The sequence below is a fragment of the Akebia trifoliata genome, chromosome 11 (assembly GCF_017979445.1).
Source record: "Akebia trifoliata isolate Shusen 1 chromosome 11, ASM1797944v1, whole genome shotgun sequence".
NCBI classification, from domain to species: domain Eukaryota; kingdom Viridiplantae; phylum Streptophyta; class Magnoliopsida; order Ranunculales; family Lardizabalaceae; genus Akebia; species Akebia trifoliata.
In genome coordinates, this window is record NC_141385.1 from 25257310 (window position 1) to 25278890 (window position 21581).

General features: G+C 33.6%; 1 protein-coding gene across 14 annotated transcripts; it reads right to left on the reverse strand.

The window, feature by feature from the left end:
• Positions 1 to 8028: 8028 nt before the first annotated feature.
• LOC147391165 ((-)-germacrene D synthase-like) lies at positions 8029 to 16851 on the reverse strand. Of its 14 annotated transcripts, none has more exons than XM_086457573.1 (12): positions 16398 to 16849; positions 15375 to 15444; positions 14806 to 14867; positions 14615 to 14687; positions 12876 to 13116; positions 12000 to 12158; positions 11289 to 11923; positions 10625 to 10843; positions 10389 to 10527; positions 9217 to 9261; positions 9045 to 9103; positions 8029 to 8341 (listed from the first exon to the last, which is right to left on the reverse strand). In XM_086457573.1, exons 7-12 carry the CDS (start codon positions 11591 to 11593, stop codon positions 8212 to 8214), a joined length of 897 nt encoding a protein of 298 aa, XP_086313699.1. In that variant the 5' UTR covers positions 11594 to 11923; positions 12000 to 12158; positions 12876 to 13116; positions 14615 to 14687; positions 14806 to 14867; positions 15375 to 15444; positions 16398 to 16849; the 3' UTR covers positions 8029 to 8211. The 14 variants fall into 14 exon arrangements, 12 of the variants coding, with proteins under 12 accessions (XP_086313699.1, XP_086313706.1, XP_086313697.1 ...); XR_015182579.1 differs by lacking the exon at positions 15375 to 15444 and adding an exon at positions 8708 to 8888 and having other exon boundaries at positions 8201 to 8341; positions 16398 to 16851; XM_086457581.1 differs by lacking the exon at positions 15375 to 15444 and adding an exon at positions 8828 to 8888 and having other exon boundaries at positions 8202 to 8341; positions 16398 to 16851.
• Between the last annotated feature and the right edge of the window lie 4730 nt (positions 16852 to 21581).

Below are 21581 nucleotides of genomic sequence, written 5' to 3' on the forward strand. Positions count from 1 at the left end.
TCTTGAGTAATTTTGGGAGCCCCAAGCATGAGCAGTAGTCCCTCAAATGATAACTTTGTAATTATGGTTACTGATTTCTTGAATGGTATTACTTCCTAGGGCGATTACTCTTCGTGGGAAGGTGGTGAGAACGAAAAGGAAACCAAGTGTGTTAACTAGTCGGTGTTAGACAGTTCGTCAACGAAATGGATTGAAATCCACTACCTAAGTTGTAGTTGCATGCCTTTCCGGCACCTCTAGAGCTTCTGAAGTTTCAATATGTTGGGTAATTTTGACTTCAATGAGAGGCTTACAAAATAAAATGACCTAAGTGCCCTTGTCTTCAATCTCTTCTCAAAAACAGTTTAAGTGACTTTTGTAAAAAAAAAAAAGATAAATTATAATTTTACCCTTTTGTGTTTAGTTATTGCACACCTATCGAACAAAAATCTCACTTCTTCGTCCTCTCTCTCTCTCTCTCTCTCTGAGTTTTGTGAGAGGTTGAACCAATGGATATTAGATTTTAGGGTTTTTTTCAAGTTATTTTATTTCTTTGTTATTTTATTTCTTTGAATTTATTATTATTTTTTTTTTTTTTTACATTTAATAAACAAGATGAAAAATCACTATTAAAACTTTCAAAATGATGATTTTAAATCAAAGAACTCATAGATTTTTTGATAGATTTGTTCATTAGGTTTAGACCGAATTTGTTTTAACAAATTTGGTAAGTGCCTACCTAATGTTACTAAACAAATTCGGTAGGTATGTATTGAACAAATTTTTTACCGAACATTACAAAATCAATTTGGTAGGTACTTACCGAACAATACTTTCTCATGTTAGGGTAAAAAAATAAGTAAGATTAAAGTTTAAAATTTTCATTGAAACCTTTCTAGATGCAAAGAAGAAGACATAAGAGAAAGAGAGGAAGAAGAAAAAATCGGTTGGTACCTTTAATGTTGGAAAATGTGTACGGAATTGGAATAATTCGATGAAGGAAAATTTGAGACTTCAAGGTTCGATCTCTTTTAGCCAATTTTCTCCCCTACTAGTTCTCCACAAGTACACAAGGGGTCTAATAATAATTGCCTTTAGGATACAGAGAAGCCTATACTCAAGTTGTTAAATTGGATCAGTTAAATCGGATTCTGTATGATTTCATATAACATAGAACACTCTGAAAATTTGAGAACTGATAATTCCAAATGCTTAATCTCGGAAATAGGAGAGCATATGACTTTTTAGGGCAGAAATATAATTTATGGTTGGTTATTTATAGTCATTTTTGTGTATTTTGACTAAGATTTATGACCCAATGTCTCTTGGTTCAAGAGTTGTTGGATCGTGTTTAATCTGAGATCTAATGATCTACACCTATTGGTTGAATCTACGCAATCTAATAGTTCCAATGGCGTCTAATCGGAAATCACTTGATCAAACAGATCTGATCATCCATGATCGAATACCAATCATGAACTAGCATACCTAATCGATCTTGATCGGGTACTAACTTGATGTAATGCAACCGATCATTCCCAATCGGGTATTGATTTTATCCAACACGCTTGGTCGTTCTTGATCGAGTATTACCTTGATCCAACGGTTCCCAGTCGAATACTAATGTTGTAGAGTTCCTAAATCCTAAAACAAATCATCATGATCATGTGTTAGAATTCAATGCATTAAATAACACTCCCCATAGATGATAATAACATAAATAGACAACACATGATTAAGATGGTCAAATAGTAACGAAAAAAAAACTAAACTGAATTATAAATGTAACAATATATCCACAAAAGATATGACTGCATGAGTATTCAAATAGTAAACTCATAATATAATAATAGAAATAAATGGCATAACATGACCAATATACAAGAGTCCTCTCACTAACATCGAATCCTACCCTCTCACTCAAAAATAATGCAAAAGACCCTAAAATTAAGCGTCAACTGGACTAATAAAAATAGTTTCACTGCTCACCTAAGAGTGGACTTTGATCATTTGTGTGACCTACATGCTGGAACTCTTCTTAAAGCTCCTCAAGATGCTCCTCAGCTGAGGGTGGATCTGCAATTGAAATGGTAAGGTTAGTGAAAACGCCTTCGATCCGCGAGGTGTGCGGATTCGCTTTTGATTTTTGAGGTTTTTTAGTCGTCACCTAGTTATTACGGTCTAGGAATCCAACATTGACTCTAAATAGGTAAAAACAACTAATCTACAAATAAAAAGAAACTATACTCCGGGGATCACGTTACGGGATTGGAAGGTATTATGCACCAACCCCACCCGACAAACATCGGTCTTTACTATTTCTCAAAAAAAAGATTACATTGCTAAAATACCTAAAAATAAATATAAAAAAAATAAGAAGTATACCTAGATGATCGCAACAATTTGTTCCCTCAGAGCTGGCGAAAAACTTCTTCGTATGAGATTCCTTTCTTTGTTTCCGTCATTGGATCTACTTCTGATCTCCAAGTTAAGGTATCTTCCTCTGGATCTGAGAGTTTTCTATGTTTTTGAATGGTTTCTAGATGTTTCTTTGAAGGTTTCTGGGTGTTTTTTGAGCAGAAACTAAGGTTTGGGTGTTAGGTAAGGAGTTGGGACTTCAATTTTTGAGTTTTGGGAAGATTGGGAAGACTTTTTGACCTATCTTTTCTAGGGTTTCTTTTGACTTGTGAAATTAGGTTGTAGAGGCTCTATATTTATAGAGTTTTTTGGGTAGAGTTGGTGTTGGATTAAGTTTCTTTTAAATAAGGTGAATTAGGATTTTGATTTAAGTCTTATTTGATTGATTAGGTTTCTCTAAATTAAGATTTTAATTAGGATATTGACTTAAGTCTTATTTGCTTGACTAGGTTTCTTTAGATTAGGATTTTAATTCTTACGTACAATGAAAGAATATATTTTTGATTTTTGGAGATACCTCCTTAATTATATTTTAATTATTTGGACCCCCAGATGGAAGGGTCTTTTAATAAATATTAAAGGGGCTCCACTTAAATAAGTGAGCAACCATCAACAATTTTGCCTGAAGGCTTGATTGATTAATTTTATTGGTTCAGAATTTTAAATTAATTTTATTAAGGTTCCATTTTACATTAATTAATGCTTTTATTATTAATTTAAAATTTTAAAATTTTAAAAATAGAAAAATTATCGTTTTGCCCCTGAAGAGAACTTTTGCATTTTAGATCATTTTTTGATGTTGTTGAATGTTTTAAAAATAATTTTTCGTAAAGAATTCGATGGGATTATCGGTTTGTGTCACTCATGAATTTTTTGGCATGAAATGATTGTGAACCCCATGAGGGGCATTTTTATAATTTTGTTAATTTGGTGAAAGTTGGCGAAATGGTTTATTTGATTTCAATTTGTTGTTTTATGTGTTTGAAAATATTTTTTTAAGCGTACTGTGGGCTCTAAGGATGTTTTGATGTTAGGGGTATTTGATATTTGATCATTTTTTAGTGGTTTTTATCGTATTGTCTTAAAAATAATGATTTTCTACGTTGTGAGTCATATTTTCCTATCATAGCGCAGTTTCTAGAGTTTTATTTACTTGAGATACCTCATCTAAATTTTCGAAACATATCTAGTAATAAATAAAAACATTGGAATATTCATCCATCATTGAGAACCGTCGCAATCGGGTTGACGAGTTGATTAATCAAGCGAGTGCGAAAATTGGGTGTCTACAGGTGAGTAACGGAAGAGTTACCCATCAAGTAAATAACTATCTTAAACTAATAATTTCCTAATTATGAATTTATCAATCATTCTAAAACATTTAAAACACGTGCAAGTTTTCGATGTAATAAGAGTAAAGTTATATAAAATATTCGGGAAATATAAATAGACATTTGAAACACATTATAAATAATTTAATTTAAAATCTACATAGCATTTCTAGCATAACTAAATACAAAGAGTGGTAGTGTAGTTGATAAGAGTATTGAGAATCACGACTGGATACCTCCTAGTTAAGATTTGATTGTTCTAGATTTCACCGATGTGAAACCTCACCGTTAGTTCTTGATTCGGTGGCCGTTCCTTGTACTTACCACAATTGGGTAACCGTTTATCCAGCTCAGGTTGACCGTTGACTATGACCATAAGGTTGTTGTATGGTGTTTTAGTCCTATCCTATTTGATGTTTGAAATAGACGCAATTTTTGCCAATAAGGGGAATAAAAGGAAGACCAATGCAAGAAAATTGAGAAATAGAGGATTATCAATAAGAATCAAACGAAAAAAGAAGACCAAAAAACATATGCTGACAGATAGCGAATGCTTATTCGTTATCTTGACAAAACTTCATACAGGAGCAGTTTTTATTTGCATTTAGCTTTTTGTAACAGAATCCCCTATAACTCTATAAATAGAAGAGTCCTGTGAGGTGCTAGGGATGATTTCTAGTTCTTAAAAGAGAGAGAGAGAGAGAGAGAGAGAATAGAACTTGGGGGGTTTTCTAGAGAGCTTTATTCCTAAAAAAGGGAAAAGAGATTAAGAAGCTTGGGGAAGAAGAAAATGAACTAGAAAGAGAATGAGTTCCATCTCACCATGAGAGAGAACTTCGATTGATGAAGCTTCAAATCTCTAAATCTTCCTTTTTATTTTCATTTCTTTTAATGAAAGTTCTAATTTTCTTGCATTTCTTCTTATTCATTGTTCTCCAAGTTTTTGTTTTATTATTTTTCTTGCAAGTTTTTCTTTTTTTTCTTGCTCTTCAAGTTATAATAAATAGAGGTTTCAGATCTAAAACTTGATCTAACCACCCCATCATATTGAGGTTGAATCTTTGATCCATTATTTTCATGATGGGAATAAGGAGATGAACTCAAGCTAAATGTCTCCTTCCATAAGCCCTGAGATGCCTCAAATCGATTTGTTGCTTCAAAATGTCTCGAATCAGATAGAACCTTTGGAGGGAGAACAAAATGGTGATTTCGTTGCCCCTTTTGGTCCTAGTTGAGTTTCTTCTTATTTCAAATCTGAATATTTTCTTCATTTTTTTTTTTTTTGTTCTTCAGATTTTTTTTCCCCTTTTATGCAAATTATAATCATGTAGATTTTTATGCTATTTGTTTTGCTAGTTCGCTATGTGCACATAACGAATAGGTTGTAACGAATGAAAGAATTACCCCACATAACGAACGTGTTCACTATCTATAGTGAAAGCATTCTCTATAAGCCAATCATATTTTGCTAAGTACGGATAGAGAATGCATTCGCTATGTCATAGCGAACATGCATACCATTCCATGCCTCATTCGCTTTGAAAAGAAATTTTATTCTCTATGAATCACTCCCATTCACTTTGCAAGCTGTTTTGAGGTCATTTTCAACATTTTAAGCGTTAATAGAAATGTTTTTTTTTCTTTTTCTTATGTCTCTTGTACACTTTCATAGATCCACTTCTTGTCACCATGAGTTGATAAGGTTGTACCCGAACTTTTCCATAACTCAATGGTTTGTCTTATGTTTCATAATAATTTGTTTGTTTTGTGTTTTCTTTTTCTTTTTTTGTCTTTGCTGCCTAAAATAGACATTCTTTTCCTTTTCTTTTCACTTCTCATTTTTCTCAAAACCAAAAGGCATAATTTTTCATGGAAAACGTACCTTCAGAAGTATAAAAAAAAAATGTGTTTTAAAGATAATGTTTTCAATAAACTAGTCTAGGATTTGGAGTGTTTTCTCATTTGTTTTGATCAAGAACTCGAAGTTTCCCCCTTGTTCTCCAATATGTGTGTTGTTATGTTTTTTAATTTCTTACTAATTCCAAAAAGACAAAATTTTCACGTTGTAATTTTAGTTTTCCTTTAAATAAAGTATCTTTCATCCATAATTGTTGCATCCTTGATAATATGTTTCAATCTCTTTTATTTCAAAATCTTGAGTACATCAACAATAGTGGTAACTCACTAAATAAATGTACGTCCTGGATACAAATAACTTGAAGGTTTGTGAGTATTGTCCCTGATTCCTTTTGTTTCTAGTCTTTTCATCTTCCCTACTCGCTACGACTCGACATAGAAATTTACGTACACTTAGGACCGCTACACCTTACACCCAATTTAGCAAGCACGTACGCTTAAGTTCAATAACTTAGAGACTTTGCTATACTAGGAAAATGCGACTTCAAAACTTAAAAATAATCATGTTGGGACTGAAAGAAACCTCACGCTAAAATTTACAAAAAAATCATTAAAATGATGAAAATACCCTTCATAAATTTCAGACCTCTAAAAAATCCTGAAAATACCGTTATCATACTCAAAATATGATTTCGAGTATAATAAAACTCAAATCGATGAAAACAAATAAATTTAAGAAAAATCACAAAATGATCAAAATACCCTTCAATGTCCAATTTTGACTTGAGACCCTAATTCTTAGGAAAACATGATAAAAAAATCAAAATCAAATTTAAATTGAAATTCGAAATCAAATTAAAAATCCAATCTAATGAAAATAAAATTAAAATTAAATAATTAAACACTTAAAATTTAATCAAGCAATCAAATTTAAGTTCAAATTAAAAATCACTCCACCAATTAAAATGCAAAATAAAAAATCCATCAACCAATAAATTCAAAATTAAAATCCAATCAAACAATCAAAGTGAGATTAAAATCCAATTAGCCAATCACATTAAAATCAAATTTCAACCGACTGATCGATTTAAAATTCAATCAATTATTTGAATTCAAATCCAATCAACAAAATCAAAAATTGACAAATCAAATAAAAATGAAAATTAAAGTTAACCTACCAAATTAAAACTGAAGAACCAATCAATTGTACGAGGACCATCAAGGCGAATAGCGTGGGAACGCTACTCCCATTCTCCTAAAAGGGGAAATAAAAGAAAGGGAAACAAAGAAAATATAAACATTTGTTTTATAAAGAGAGACGTATCTCTCTCACTCTCAAAGGGAGCTCTTCTTCTCTTTTTTGCTAAACGTGCTCCCTCTCACTACTACCCCTACATCTCTCTCTGCCCAGTTTTTTCTCTCCTCTCCCTTACATCCACTCTCTGCCCTTCACCTCTCCCTACGTCTCCACCTCTCTCTATCTTCTTCTCATCTTGCTCATTTGCACTTCTAGTTCAATATATGTTTTGGACATAAACAAAAAAGAAGAAAGAGAGAAAAGGATCTCTCTCTCTCTCACAGCTCTCTCTTCTAAAATAAGAAAAGGCTACAACGACCAAGAGCTCTCTTCTCCAACGTGAAACTCTGAACTTCTCCTTCTTCATTGACCCCTAACTCCACTACAACCCCCCTCCTTGCTGCCCTTCATCTATCTTACAGACCAACAACACCTACATCTCTGCCCTACTACCTCTTTCAGCCCACATCTTCAACCTACATCTATGCCCAGTCATCTCTTTCAACCTTCATCTTCAACCAACGGCCCAGTACAACCATTGTGACACATCTCTCTCACGTCCTCACTCTATTGCAACCATTGCGATATATCTCTCTCACATCCTCATTCCATTGCAACCATTGCGACACATTTCTTTCACATCCCTCATAGTCCATAGCTCCTCTTTCCCACGTTTGACAGCAACCCGACGTCTCTCACAACCTTCCACAGTAGCAATGAACTCGTCTCTCCATCACTCTTCAATGCTCTCATCACATTCATCTTCCTTACTACCTTACTCGCAAGCCATCTCGAGTTGTGCCTGAACACTATATGAAAAAAAGCCCATATTTGACGGTCTTAACCCGTCAAATTTTGATAAATTTGACGGACCCTCCTGTCAAATATGCCTGTCAAATATTTTCTTGTAGAATTTTTTTTTTGACGGCCATGGACTATCAAATGTTTAGTGAATTAACTTCAAAAAAAACAAAAAAAATTCCATAGAGTATGACCGTCGAATTTGGAGGTTTAACAAATAATAGCACGGTCCTCTAATTCACCAATCACTATAAACGAAATAATAAAAAAAAAATCAGAAAAATAAAAAAACAAAAGAAAAATCATAAAACAAACTTCAAATTAAGCTAAACAACTCAAAATTCATATTATAAATTGAAATTTCATTATTAAACAAGCTCTAATACAAGCAATTGGGCACTAACAAATGAAATTGAGTCACATAGTTGCTTGGAAATAAAACACAATCAAAAGCAAATGGTCGTGATGCCTTTCATACCTAGACCCCAACTAGCAACATGAAAAGACTCAAATACCCCTTGTCTTCAATTAGAATCTGCCAAGAACACACCCATTAACCAAACTTCTCCCATCGTGGCAACAAAAAACACAATCTGCATTGGTACTCAACTCACGGCCAACCCAATAATAGACCTCAATAATTTCCACGCTAGAACACCTACAAATGAACAAGATTTAAATGGCACAAATTTCCAACCACATTCAATGCAATATCAACACCTATAGTTACTAATGCATCTTGATCTTTGCATAAAACAAAAAACCAATAAAAGAATAAGAATCAGTGCTGCATTTTTTCTTAAAAACCAATGAGATAAAGTATCTCTCGTTTCTAATTCTAACACTACTAAATTCTGTTAAGAAGTATATCAATGTGGTCAAACCTCCTTAATCCAGTCTATGGTCTCTACTTATAGGCCTTTAGAAGGGTACAAAACAGCTAACAATAGAAATACATGAGCAGGTCAAGGAAATCCCCTTTCTAAGAGCATTTCAAAATAAGGAAAAAAGGACAGCCCTTAACCTGTAATCCCATCAGGTCTGAGGATGAACAGCTTCCAGTGTGGCAGAGGCAGTAATATTACTTGCATAAAAGAGTCACCTATGATACCATCAATAATTTTTATGGGATCGAAAATAAAACCTGGTCCTTGTCCATCAATACTGCTCAGACCCCTTCCGCAAAATCATTTCGAAGTGAAGACCTTAGAGCAATTCGATATTCAGATTTCATTACACTACTTAACTGGATACAGTCAATTAAAGGAAGAAGATAATAGTCAGATTATTAAAATATATGAGACTTGAAAGCAGACTACAATCCAACTATGATAAAGCCAAAACAGTAACTAGAAACTCACTTTAGATAAATCACTGCCATTCTCCCCACGTGCAGATGCAACTCTAGAGAAATGCTTTTCTGTTAAGCATAACGAAAAAGGAGCGCCATTTTCAAGACCTATAAGTGCAACATTAGCCCATTCGGCCACTGCAAAAATAAATACAATCAAGATGAAAGACAGAATAACGTACATCATGCATCCATTTCTTCCTAGAAGTGTTGCCTAATATTTTCTCCTGAAAAACCAACCCAGAATTCATAAACACAAAAGCTCGGGGGTTTATAAATACCATGTTAATTCTCTTTCCTTTCTATTAAATTAATAGCTAATAGCCAATCACTTATTATACTAATACCTACAACTATCCTTTAAATTTATACCTGCTTTTATACTTAATATTTCTATTTCTAACTTTTCCCGTGTATTAGAGTTTGTAGGCATCAATTCCATTAGCTTTTGTCGCTTTCGACTTTGGCTCCTGTGAACAAGCTAAGTTAATTTTCCTTCTTTTCAAGTATCCCCTAACTATAAGCTCTTACCTATTAAAACCCCAGATTCCAAGTAACAAAATGAATCCTACATTTCTAGACTAACTTCTTTGCTTGAACCCGTCTGGTTTGATGCAAGAACCCTTGCCTACTGGCCTAAAATACTTACCAAGCCTAAATATGGATCCAAACTGTTGGAATTATCATACCTGTAGACCGATGGCACATAAGAGTCCCAAGACCAATGTATAGTGCATCAGCAGGAGATGAGATTATGTTTCCTGTCATTCCTAAAAATCTTTCAATTAGTTGGAAAACCCACTCAAGTCTCCAAAGCAAGAGTGACGTCCAATTGAAAAAATAATTCGATGTCAGTGTTTGATAAATAGCAAACACTTTCATTGACAGCTACCGTTTTAACATCCATGTGGAGAGATCATTAAGTGGTTAGCAACCCTTGTTTTCAGACCAATGAAAGAAAGAACGAAAGGAAAAAAAACCTGTGAAGTAGAAGCAGAGTCTGCAATTTTAGGGTCAGCCCAGCACACGATTGGAGCACTATTATTTAGCTTGAATTTAGCGTTTGACATCTTTTGCCTCAAATATTCAGCACATGCATGGTTATAATACTCGATGAAAGCAAAGCCACGGTTATGTAGTGTGTGATTTCAAATTAATGAATTCAGTTAATATTTTAAAATCAAAGGAGTCTAAAGGTAAATTCACTACAAAACTTTTTACACAGATACATAAATTTATTTGGATACCTAAATATTTTAAAATCATAACAGAATTCCGATTAAGTAATTTTTTAAAAACTTTTAATCCTCCTGCATAAATAATGGTAGGTAAGGTGGAATTATATATGCCATACCGATTCCTTTGCATAGTACACACACAACGATCTTCCTTCCTTTATCATCTCTTCTTCAAGTTCTTTGAAGATATCTAATAATGCTAGATAACACACAGACATGTATTCTGGTAGCTTATCTGCGGCTGTAAGATCCCACCTAAAGATTTTAAATGGTTAGGTAAATTTCTGAGCCCGAATAGAGATTTCTGGTTTTCATTTAATAAAAAAATAATTATCAGTACTTATTTACAAACCTTTGAATTGCATCTGAAAATAATTGAAGTTCTTCAAAGGTACCGTACAAGTTGTAAACATCATCGATCACAGTTGTAATTGAGATCATTTTGGTCATATGTACTCTAACCATGGAGTATTGGGGCTCAAAATAAATCCCCAATATCCAAAAATAACACTCCACCAATCTATCTCTTGCAAAAGGTACCTTCGATTTAAAGTCGACATCATTCCACCACCTATGAAGCAAATATCAACGAACCCCAAACATTACAAACAGAAAATTAGCTGTTTTACCCAAATATATAAAAGTTTTTAGGTATTGGATATGATTTTAAAATACTTATATATAATTTAGACTATTCTACAAAAACATGCATTGAAAATCGAAAAATTCTCAATACAATAGACTATTCATATTTTTTCCAAAGACGGGAACATTACCATTTTCATAATTAAAACATTTTGGCTAAAAGAGGGAAAGAAATTTACTGTTTTATAAAGCGGAATTTTGTTTTTAACCATCTACATGAAATAAAAACCGAAAAACATATTTATTGTTTTATAAAATTGAAAAAAAAAAAATCACACTTAAACCAAAATATTTTAGCTCTGAAAATGGTAATTTACTGTTTTTGGAACTAAGATGAATAGTCTATTGTCTAATTAATGGAATTTAATTACCTTGAGACATCCTTCAGCTCTCTCTGATGCAAAGATTGTAATAGATTGAAATCCAACTTTGCAAGTTCTAGCAATGAATCATTCCTTGTTGTTTCTTCTTCATAGATAGAGATATATTGCCTTGCCTTTAGTCTTGGCATACCTCTGTGAAATGGTAAATATAGCGCATGTTCGACTTCCTCCTTAAGAGGAGAGCTTAGGTGAGTTATCATGGTCGTTAGGTGTCTAGTAGTGAAAATGAGGGCTTCATCCAGTATTTCTTCTCCTTGTACACCAAGATATGCAGCTTCATATAGATATAACATGCCTCTTTCATCGTTAACTAAGTCCTCTTTGAAACCACCTCCGACATCCTTGAACTTCAAAAACACATCTGTTTCATCACCCAGTTTTTTCTTTGTATCAATATTTTTCTATGCCCTCAAAATGAACTTGACCAAATCCACCCTCTCCTAGCTTATTTGTAGCAGAGAAGTTATCTGTAGCTGCAGCTATGCTTGCAATACTGAATAACGGCAACTCTACAGCGTTGTTCCCACCTTTCCCAAATTTATTTACATCAGTGCGTTCATTAGTTGTAGCTTTAGAGCCAATAGACGAATCAAACAATAACAAATCCTGGTTTGTTTCCTTCTCTGTTTCAAATAGATGGACATTACTTCCTAAGCAAGGAAATTGATTCTTCATTTGCTGCCAAAATGATATCCTTACCTTTTGATTTGAGCTTTCTTCTCCATACGTGACACATGAAGGATATTGAGATAAACATTGTTATAAGAATGGGCACTGTAACAAATGCCCATATATGCCTATTTCCCGAATCTGAAACCGAAGTCTTCTTTCCTTCAGTTGATGAGGGAATCTTGTTTCCTGAACCAAACACTAAGTCTTTGTTAGTCCAAGAATAACCATCACACATCAAATAATGTCAAAAAGAAAGGAGGATGTTAAAATGGCTGGAGAGATTTCCTCGTTTATTCTAGAATTCCTTCAATTACCTCTCCATTAAAAGAAAAAAAAGGATTGCTAGGCTCAATATGCAAACAGGATAAAAATGGAAAATAACATTTCACAAAGGCACATATATTGCGTTTGACCACCAAATACTATGTCGAGTAGTGATGAGAGTGTTCACTAACGAAACCTCTCCCACGATATCGAGTTGAGCTATTGAGGGACAAACAAGTCCTCTCTATCCAACTCTGCAGCCCAGTTTGAGGGGGAGTAGACAATTATAAATTTAGACCACATGGAGATGATTCAAGTCGTCATATGGCCATGATCGTACATGCTTTCAAATCTCTTATGCAATCCCACAATTTAGATAACCAAAGGATATGGTACAGCTCTAATGAGAAGAATAGTTGCATATATCATTTATTCTTTCTTGGGTAGTTTCCATAATATGGTATGGTTGTGAGGAGAATTTGACACACTTAATATACTTATAACCCAACTAAACCTTCCTGTCTTCTTACCTTCAGAATTAGAAAGCTTTGAAGCAGAAAATTGGAGATAGAGATTTCCTCCAACACTGTCACATTAGAAAACAATTGGGATTAAGAGAAAACAAGAACGCATCCATACCTAGTTCAAAAGCTGCCATTCGAATGTAAAGATCTTGTCCAGCAAAATTCATCTTTTTATATCAATAAGGTCACCGAACCAGATCACACAGCCAATACTTCCTCGAGTAATATACGGACTAGTGTAAGCCATACAAGAACAATTATTCAGGCACGCGACCCTGCATTCCTCACAAGACCACCTTTGATTCTGCCAACCACACCCTCACCCACCTTTGAGGAGCATAATGCTTGTTGGAAACCTAGTATATAGAAATCTCTTTGATGAAATATATTCCAATCAACAAAAATAAAATAAAATAAAATATTTTAAAGTTACTAATCAGGCTAATATTTTGTTTAAAGTTCAAGCTACCAAACATCACATCCTCATTGGGTTCCCCCATTCATATGGAAAGATAAAATACATAATCAAGCAAGAAGTAGAAAGTTGTATGTCCCCTCTGTGTTTTTATAGAGGTATTATACTAATTTGTCCATTCATGTAACATCCTTTTTAGTCTTCGTAGTTATTTACTGGCTGATATGAAGGATAGGGCAATAAACCACCAATTTTTTTCAGTGTCATGAATGGATATGTATATTTGTAGTATACATGACTTATACAGCTATGGAAATAGTATTCCAATTGTCATTTGTACATAAACTAACAATCATCTTCACTCTCATAGTAGTTTTTATTCCCAAAGACGTGAGGATGACGTCAAGTCATCATGCCCCTTATTCCTTGCGCAACACTTGCTACAGTGAAATTGGCAATTGCATATTTGCATCCCAGGTGTGTAGACACAAGGTGTGCAATTGACAGTGCACATGAGGGATGCAATTGCCTGGCCATGAATTGGCTTAGTAGTTTTTATTATCAGAAACTGTGCAACAAAAGTTCTTGCATATCACAGAATTATATGACTGTCTAAGAACCCTATGTTTCATTTCTTTCTGGAAGAAAAAAGCATTGCGCTGGAGGAATGGAGAAACTCCAGAACTCTTCCCAACATCCCATTCCAAGTGAGGCTTCTAATTCTTCTTAAAGCTGCAGTTCTTGTTCTTTTTAGTCATTATTAAACTGTGGCCTTTTGTGGGGGCCCAATACTACGACAGAATAAAGGAAAGAAAAGCAAAACCCAAATCTATGAATATGAATGTCTACAATTCTAAGATTGATCTAAAATGAAAGGCTAAAATGCTTTGGCCGTGGGGTATAAGATAATCCTTCATAGATCTTTTTTTTTTTTGGATACACAAGAAAAAAGATATACTGTTCTATGACATTGCTATATCAGTCACGTGTGATTTATCACATGCATTCATCATTATTCATAAAAATTAGGTGAGCATCTCTAGCTACAGCCACTAGTTGCCTAATAGAAATTGGGTGAGCAAGTGTATCATTAAGGCCATATAGTGGAAATCTGGAAGCTTAGTGAGTGACTGGATGTGAGTGTTAAGGGAGAAAGAGAGATGTGGATACATGGAGTTGTTGGAATGACTAGAGAGACGAGCACCCTTCATGGTGTGGTTTTGATGTGAGTACTTTGAATGGATCCTGTGATGCTATGGATACAGTAATACAACTAAAGGTATTCAGAACTTCTTTAAGAGTCGAGCATTTTAGGAAGGCCAAATACTTAAAATATATGTTAAAAAGATTTGCAAAATAATATAAACGTCAACGTGCATCACATGTAGAATATCATAGAAACCAAACAAAAATAGAGTTTAATGATCAGTTGAACATACAAGAATAATGAAATCATTTGTCTTCATATTTTCACTGTCAATGCCCCTATCAAAGCTGTCTCCACGATTTGCACTGCAGTATAATATTTAAGACTTAGTAAACATAGAGTTGTGGAGATCCCATGACGAGATAAGCATATAATTTTAAATAATTCCCAGAAATATTTCTATAAGATGTAAATAAATGAGACCTTCCTATTACAAATGATACAATGATGCCCTTCTCATCTTCCAGTTTTTTTCAAAGCTGCACCTACATAGATTGTGCTTTAGGCTTAGCACTTCCAAAGAAAATAACCTAGGAGAGAGTTAAATATTTCTACAAGCTAAATACATTTGGAAAAGCATTTGACAACACTAAAGATAACATCCATATTTATTTAAAACTAAAGTATGTCAATTTGGAAGAATGCGACACAACACAAAAGGTAAAGCAAGTAAACAAATTCCAGGCATTGAGATCTCCTTAACACCAAGAAATGATAACTCATCAAGAGATAATTACTGTTGTTTTTCCATACTTGATGTTCATGGAATGCTTGATTTGAATTGAATCTTCAAATGCGGCTTCCAATACTAGAAACCAGGGTTACTTTTTTAGTCAGAATATGGACTCCGTGTTCCTTCATGTATCACATGACTTAAATACTCGACACAACAACAAGCATGCACAAACAAAAAAGAACATGACAATCAACAATTCCATAAATAACTGAATTTCAACCTAAAAATAAATAAAAAAATTGAAATAAAAAGTTACCTAACCAGTAATCCTATCAAGGTCTTTGATTGATAGTATTGTTTCTCCCCTACCCACAAATTCACAGAATCTGTTGGAAAAATTAATGGCCATAACATCAAAAAATTATCATCAAATCCCACATTAAAATTCATCATGAATCACCAAATCCTATATACACATTAAGCAATATCCTAATAATCCAATCAAGGTTTCCCAGTTTTAAAACACTGATTACTTTATAAGATAAACCATACCTATTTAGAATTCGATGAAGACAATGTTGAACATAATCAATCCACGTAATCAATCTTGGTTCTACTTATTCTAAAACCCACACATCGTCATAATTCTAATTTTGTGCTTACTTCCTTCATAATTTCACTAACTAACATACTCCAAGGTACTAGGAATTTAGATTGAAGAAAAATAATCCAAAAAACACTAAAGTGGATACTTCTCATGCTTAAACGTTGGCAAGAAAAGAAAAATATATAAACAACATTGATAATAAGAGCTCAAATTTCAAGTATCACAAGTGACAAGGCAACCACTATGTCCATCCCACTTAAACCCTATTGGAAACAAAGAAGATCTATCATTCAACAAAGCTTTGAAGGAAAAAGGGAAAACATAATTATTTCTTGCATTTCTAAGCATTTAAAATTCTTAATTCTACACATTGTAACCAAAGCACAAATTTATAAGAATTTCACAAATTATAAATCAAAATATAGATCTTAAATTTTCTTCCATAGCTGCTCCATAGAACAATATTAACCGAGCCTCCTTGATGCCTCCTCAAACAAATCTCTAAAATCAAAACCTTCAGATCGAATGTAACCGAAGGAGAACTACCATTTTTCAACCATAACTCAATCATAACCACTATTTACCTTAGATTTGGTGCTTTAATGGCGAGTTTCAACAAAAAAAGAAGATTGAATGGAGGATTCTAGGGTTTCTTCTATTCTTTTTTATTCAGAGATCGAAGAAGAAGATTTTTTGGTAGAATTGACGTATGAGAGAGAGATAAAAACTCACTGATTTCTATGCAAGATCCTTTAACTCACGATCCATCGATTTCTTTGCAAAACAACCGAATCAGACTAATGGAGCTTTGAGTTCGTTCTTCGGAGAGAGAGAGAGAGAGATTTAGAAGGAAATACCTCATCTTCACTTCATCATTTTCAGCATTAAGAGATCGAGATGTCGATTGGATATATATATATAGAGAGAGAGAGAGAGAGATGTGGTCGAGGGAGCCAAACAGAGATTAGGAGAACTTCTCCCAAACCAGAGAGATAGAGATAGAGATGGAAAAACGCAGAGAGAATAAGAGAGGGAACAAAACACAGATGAGAGAGAGAGGGAAATTTTTCTCTAAAATTCGTGGGCCTGTGGCCGTCAAATTTGAGTTTCCAAAATTCGTCGGGCCAAGCCCAACAAATTTTTACTTCAATTTACACGGTTTTCACGTAGTGGAAGGAGCTACACCCAATCACCGTTCCGACATCAAGGTAAGTCTAACATAATTTTAATTCTTTTTATTTTGTTTTCTCTTCCCTTTCTACTTATGCTTCGTTCTTTTTCATTTATTTATTGATTTATTATTATATTAGTGTTTTCAATTATTTTAGAATAATAATCATCATGTAGCTTGAGGTATAGGAAATTGTTATTCTTTTATTCTTTCTCATTATTTTTCTTATATTAGTAAGATTAGGAATCATATTGTTTTTTTATTTATTTATGAAACTCATGATCACCATGCTTAAGTTGATTTTTTTTTTTTTTTTTTTGTTTAATTCTTTTAATGATTGGAGTGACTCAAATTATTTTGATAGTTGTCATGTTTAGGAATGTATAATTATTCAAATTGAAGGATTGTGATAAGTGATATTTGTGCAATGATTTAAAAATGATGCCATGCAATAATTTGTTTGTTAAATCGATAAATATTCAAAATGACTCTTTTGGAAATTCAGAAATTGGTATATCTCTATCTCTATATTTATTTTTTTAGATTTCAAATCTTGAAAAGGGACGTTGGGGCCACATTGAATATCACACTGACAATCCAACAACATAGCCTTTTAGATTTCATAAAAATATTCATATTAAAAATAAAAAAAAAAAGTAAAAAATATTGTGTTTCGAGTTTGATCCAAGGTGTTGAAAATGAACGGCTATCAAGTACCCAAATTTAAAATAAAATTCAACGATGAAAAATACTATTTTTTTTATTATTTTTTTTAAAGTTCATATAATTTTGTCACCTACAACTCCATTGCATCGAATCATGTTTTTGAATGTCATAAGGTGATCAAATAAAAAAGTTTGCTTTTTTTAACTATAGGCAGGAGAGAGAAAGAGGCGATAGGGGCGTTGGCCAAAACCAACATCCATTTAACATCACTCTTATTTTAAAGGTATTACAAAATTAATGTAAAATAAAATGTTAATAAATCAAATTAAAATTTTAATAAATAAACACAATTAATTAAGACCATGGGCCCAATTTCAAGTGACGGCTAATTTATTCAAATGAGGTTCACTTGAAATATAATTAACAATCCCTCCAGTAGAAGGGTTGGCAAATAATTAATAATTTAATTCTCCGTGACTCAAAAAAATTGAATCCAAATAAAAAATCGCTTGAATATTATCTAAATAACTTGAAAATTAGTTAGAGATGGACTATATCCAAAAGAGACCTAGTATAATTCTAATCCTATTAAAAACTTCAAAAATGTATCTCTACCACCAAGACTCGAAAAAGAAAACCCTAGGGATTTTACAATGGCTCCGACGAAGTGTAACTCCGGTGATTGGCGACCTAACTCTGATTCCTCTCTTTATTCCTTCCTTCCTTCCTTCTTCTTCTTTTTCTCTCCCTTTTTCCTTCTTTTCCGTTTTTCAGAAAAACCATAGAAACTTTGCAGATTTTCGGTTTGAATCACATTAAGTTACAGCGAAAATTGAACTACAGCGATAGGATTTAACGACGAACATGTTAATTGCCGTCGCAATAAGTGTTTATTTTGTTTTTAATAATGATATATAGTGACAGTATTTTAAGTTGTTGTCACAATAGAGCTTTAATAAAAATAGTTTTTCTCTTGCCACCCCCAATTTTACTCATCACACCCCAATTAAAGATTAAAACACCCAAAAAAGACCATTAAGGGTATGTTTGATTGCACATGGAAAATAGGGTGGAAAATCAATTTCTTTGGAAAATGATATTTTTCAAGTGTTTGATTGTATATGGAAATGGAAATTCATTTTCCACCCCAATTAAAAAGTCCACCAAAACGTGGATTTCACTTTCCCACCCATATAGGTGGGAAAGTGAAATCCACCCATATTTTCCATCACAATTCTTCCCCACTCATATCTTCTTCTTCCCTACCACCACCATTATTATCACCATCACACTAACCTCGTCGTCGTCACCATCGCTGTCGTCCGTCGCCGTCTCCGTCATCACCATCTTCGGCCACCTTTTCTCTCTTTCTCTCTCTCTCTCTCTTCTCCATCCATCACCTCCACCGCCACCACCACAATGTTCTCCCCTCATCTTCTTACTCATTTACCTCCACCATCGCCCTCATCGCTACCACGTTCTCCCTTATTCTTCCTCACTTACTTTCGTCACCACTGTTGCCGTCGCCACCGCCACATCCTTCCCCCTCCCTCTTCCTCCTCATCATCTACTTCCTCTCCCCCTCTTTTCATCTTTTTCCTCCTTCTCCTATCTTTTTCTTCTTTTTTTTTCTTGTGGTACCCTGCCAAACGCTAACACAAATCCCCATGTCAGATCCCGAGGTAACAATGGTTACCTAGTAAGGAAATAAATAATTTCTGTCAATAACCATTTCTAATATGAACAAATAAGCATACTGAATCATTTTAACAATACAAAGTTTTATAAAAGAAACTACGATAAACTGGTACATGTAGCCAAGGATGAGCAACTAGACATTTTAAAACTGACATTACATCAATCAACAGTACTCACTATAACATTTTCTTTACATACATATCTAATTGATCAAATGAAAAAATTAAACATACATTTTATTTTATATATCAAAATAAGGCAATAGATACATAATACACTATGTTGGAGTATTGGAATTAGAGAGTTGGGATTCACGACTGGATCGCTCCCAGTCGAGACATGATGTTACAATTCTTTTCTAGCTTTTAGTTCATGATTTTGTGGCATGTCGCTGTACTTACCACGCTTAGTTGACCATTTATCCGGCTCAGGCTGGCCGTTTGACGTGATCGTAAGCAATGGGTATCTTTTCGATGTATCAAAACGTTCGACTAGTATAGATTATTAGTGATCACTAAGTAATCATCTTCGTCTATGCCTATCAAGCGTGCATGTGATTCCCAAATATACAAATCATTCGTATACGACCACCTTTACATTACAAGTTCACTGCTAAATATAGAGAGGAATAAATATGGATTCTAGTTGTGACTCCACTCTCATACGCGTCCCATACCACATATAAGCTTAGTGGTCCCTACTGTACATCCTAGGATAGTACACCACTCCAGATGATATGACGTACTATCCTTTTAGGCATTCACAAACTCTTTAACAGCTCACAAAATAGCTACATATATATATATATATTTCATTTGAAAACAAAAAGAAAAATTAAATAATACAAGGTTGAGAATGGATATCTAGTTTCCTATCATGCAAGTGTAACCACCACCCGGCCTAAAATAAATAACAGAACAGAAAAGTAAATAGCGCCTCGTGCTAATAGAAAGTAAATAAACATGCAACCATTAACATTATCCTTGAATATCCGTTCACCAACCTATATACAATACAACAATGTAAAATGCAGACATCACTCCTCGGGTGTGACTCTGACATTTTACCGTTTCATACCCTTTTTTCCTTTTTTTCAATTTTTATCGTTTTCAATCTTTCAAACAAAATATCCATTTTCTGATATTCATCCACTCAATTTGAGTTCGTTGAATATTAAATCATTTTTCCTACTATAAAATTCATTTTTATCAATAACATTAAAAAATTATCAAAACTTAAATCAAAATGGGGTCCGAGTGGTGCACAAGACCCACCTAACAGAAATAACCCAGTAAAATATCTTACTCACGTATAATTTGCTATAAAATACAATAAAACATATCAAACATGCAAATTCTAGGATGAATTTGAAATAACAAAAAAAATTCTATATTTTTGGAAACACACTACAAATTTTTAATAAAATCCTAAATACAATTTTCATAATTTATGATTACTAATAGAAATTGAAAGTTCCGTACAATATCTAGACGACGGAATTGAAACACGTGCATGGAAATCAAGGCGATCGGCGCAGAAATTGAGACGAATCAGATTTCAAAGTGATTAATTTTTGAATTTGACTTGATGATTTTGAAGATCTCGATGCCGTCGTCCTTTCTCCCTTCAGCGATGGAGGACGGTTTGACCTCGAAACAGGCGAAATCCGAGGTCGAAGTTTCGAAACTCCCGTATATAAATACAACTAATTTTTACGAGGTGAAAAAGAAAGTGAAATGGAAAGAGGTTGGGTGGGTTTTGTAGAAAACACGGCTGTGGACGTTTCTCCCATCTATTATCAGTCGACGACGACGAGTCGTTTGTCATGAATCTGAGGTTAAAGTTAAAAAAAAAATTCTTTTTAAAATTTCGTTGGCTATTTTGGACAGGTTGGAGAAGACGAAGAATTAAAAAAAAAGTTCAAAATTTTATTTATATAAAATTTGGGATGAAATCGGTATTTTGCCTATTGTTTTGATCGACGATAACTTGACCATCCGGACTCCAAAACTGACAAATGAATACTCTATTTTATCTAATTTTTCATTCCGGATATAATGGTATAGTCAATTTCTATAAATTCTATCTCTAACAAAAATTTATATTTTTGGCCTGAGACGACCCCTAAAATTGACGTTGTTTTCGTTTTTGACGATAATTCGAATTCCTGATCTCCAAAAATGACAAATAAATAGTCCATGTTCAATAATTTTTCGTTATGAACCCAATGGTGTAATCAAATCTTAATAATTCTTGCTCTAGCACAAAGTTACTATTTTAGACTGGTCCGACTTGATAATCGAGGATTTTGTAACATTTCTATTCGAACTCGCAGTTGAGCGTGCTTACAAGCTAAAGTATATTTTTCAATTATTTCGAAT

What these genes read in the sequence shown, in the direction of transcription:
- LOC147391165 (XM_086457578.1), bottom strand. Translation starts at nt 11,593, where the DNA reads ATGTTATATCTATATGAAGCTGCATATCTTGGTGTACAAGGAGAAGAA. An exon ending in TGTACTATGCAAAGGAATCG is followed by an intron (nt 9,262 to 10,388) that starts GTATGGCATATA and finishes TTGGTTTTTCAG; the next exon opens with GAGAAAATATTAGGCAACAC. An exon ending in ATGGCAGTGATTTATCTAAA is followed by an intron (nt 8,342 to 9,044) that starts GTGAGTTTCTAG and finishes GTTCATTTGTAG; the next exon opens with GTGTTCTAGCGTGGAAATTA.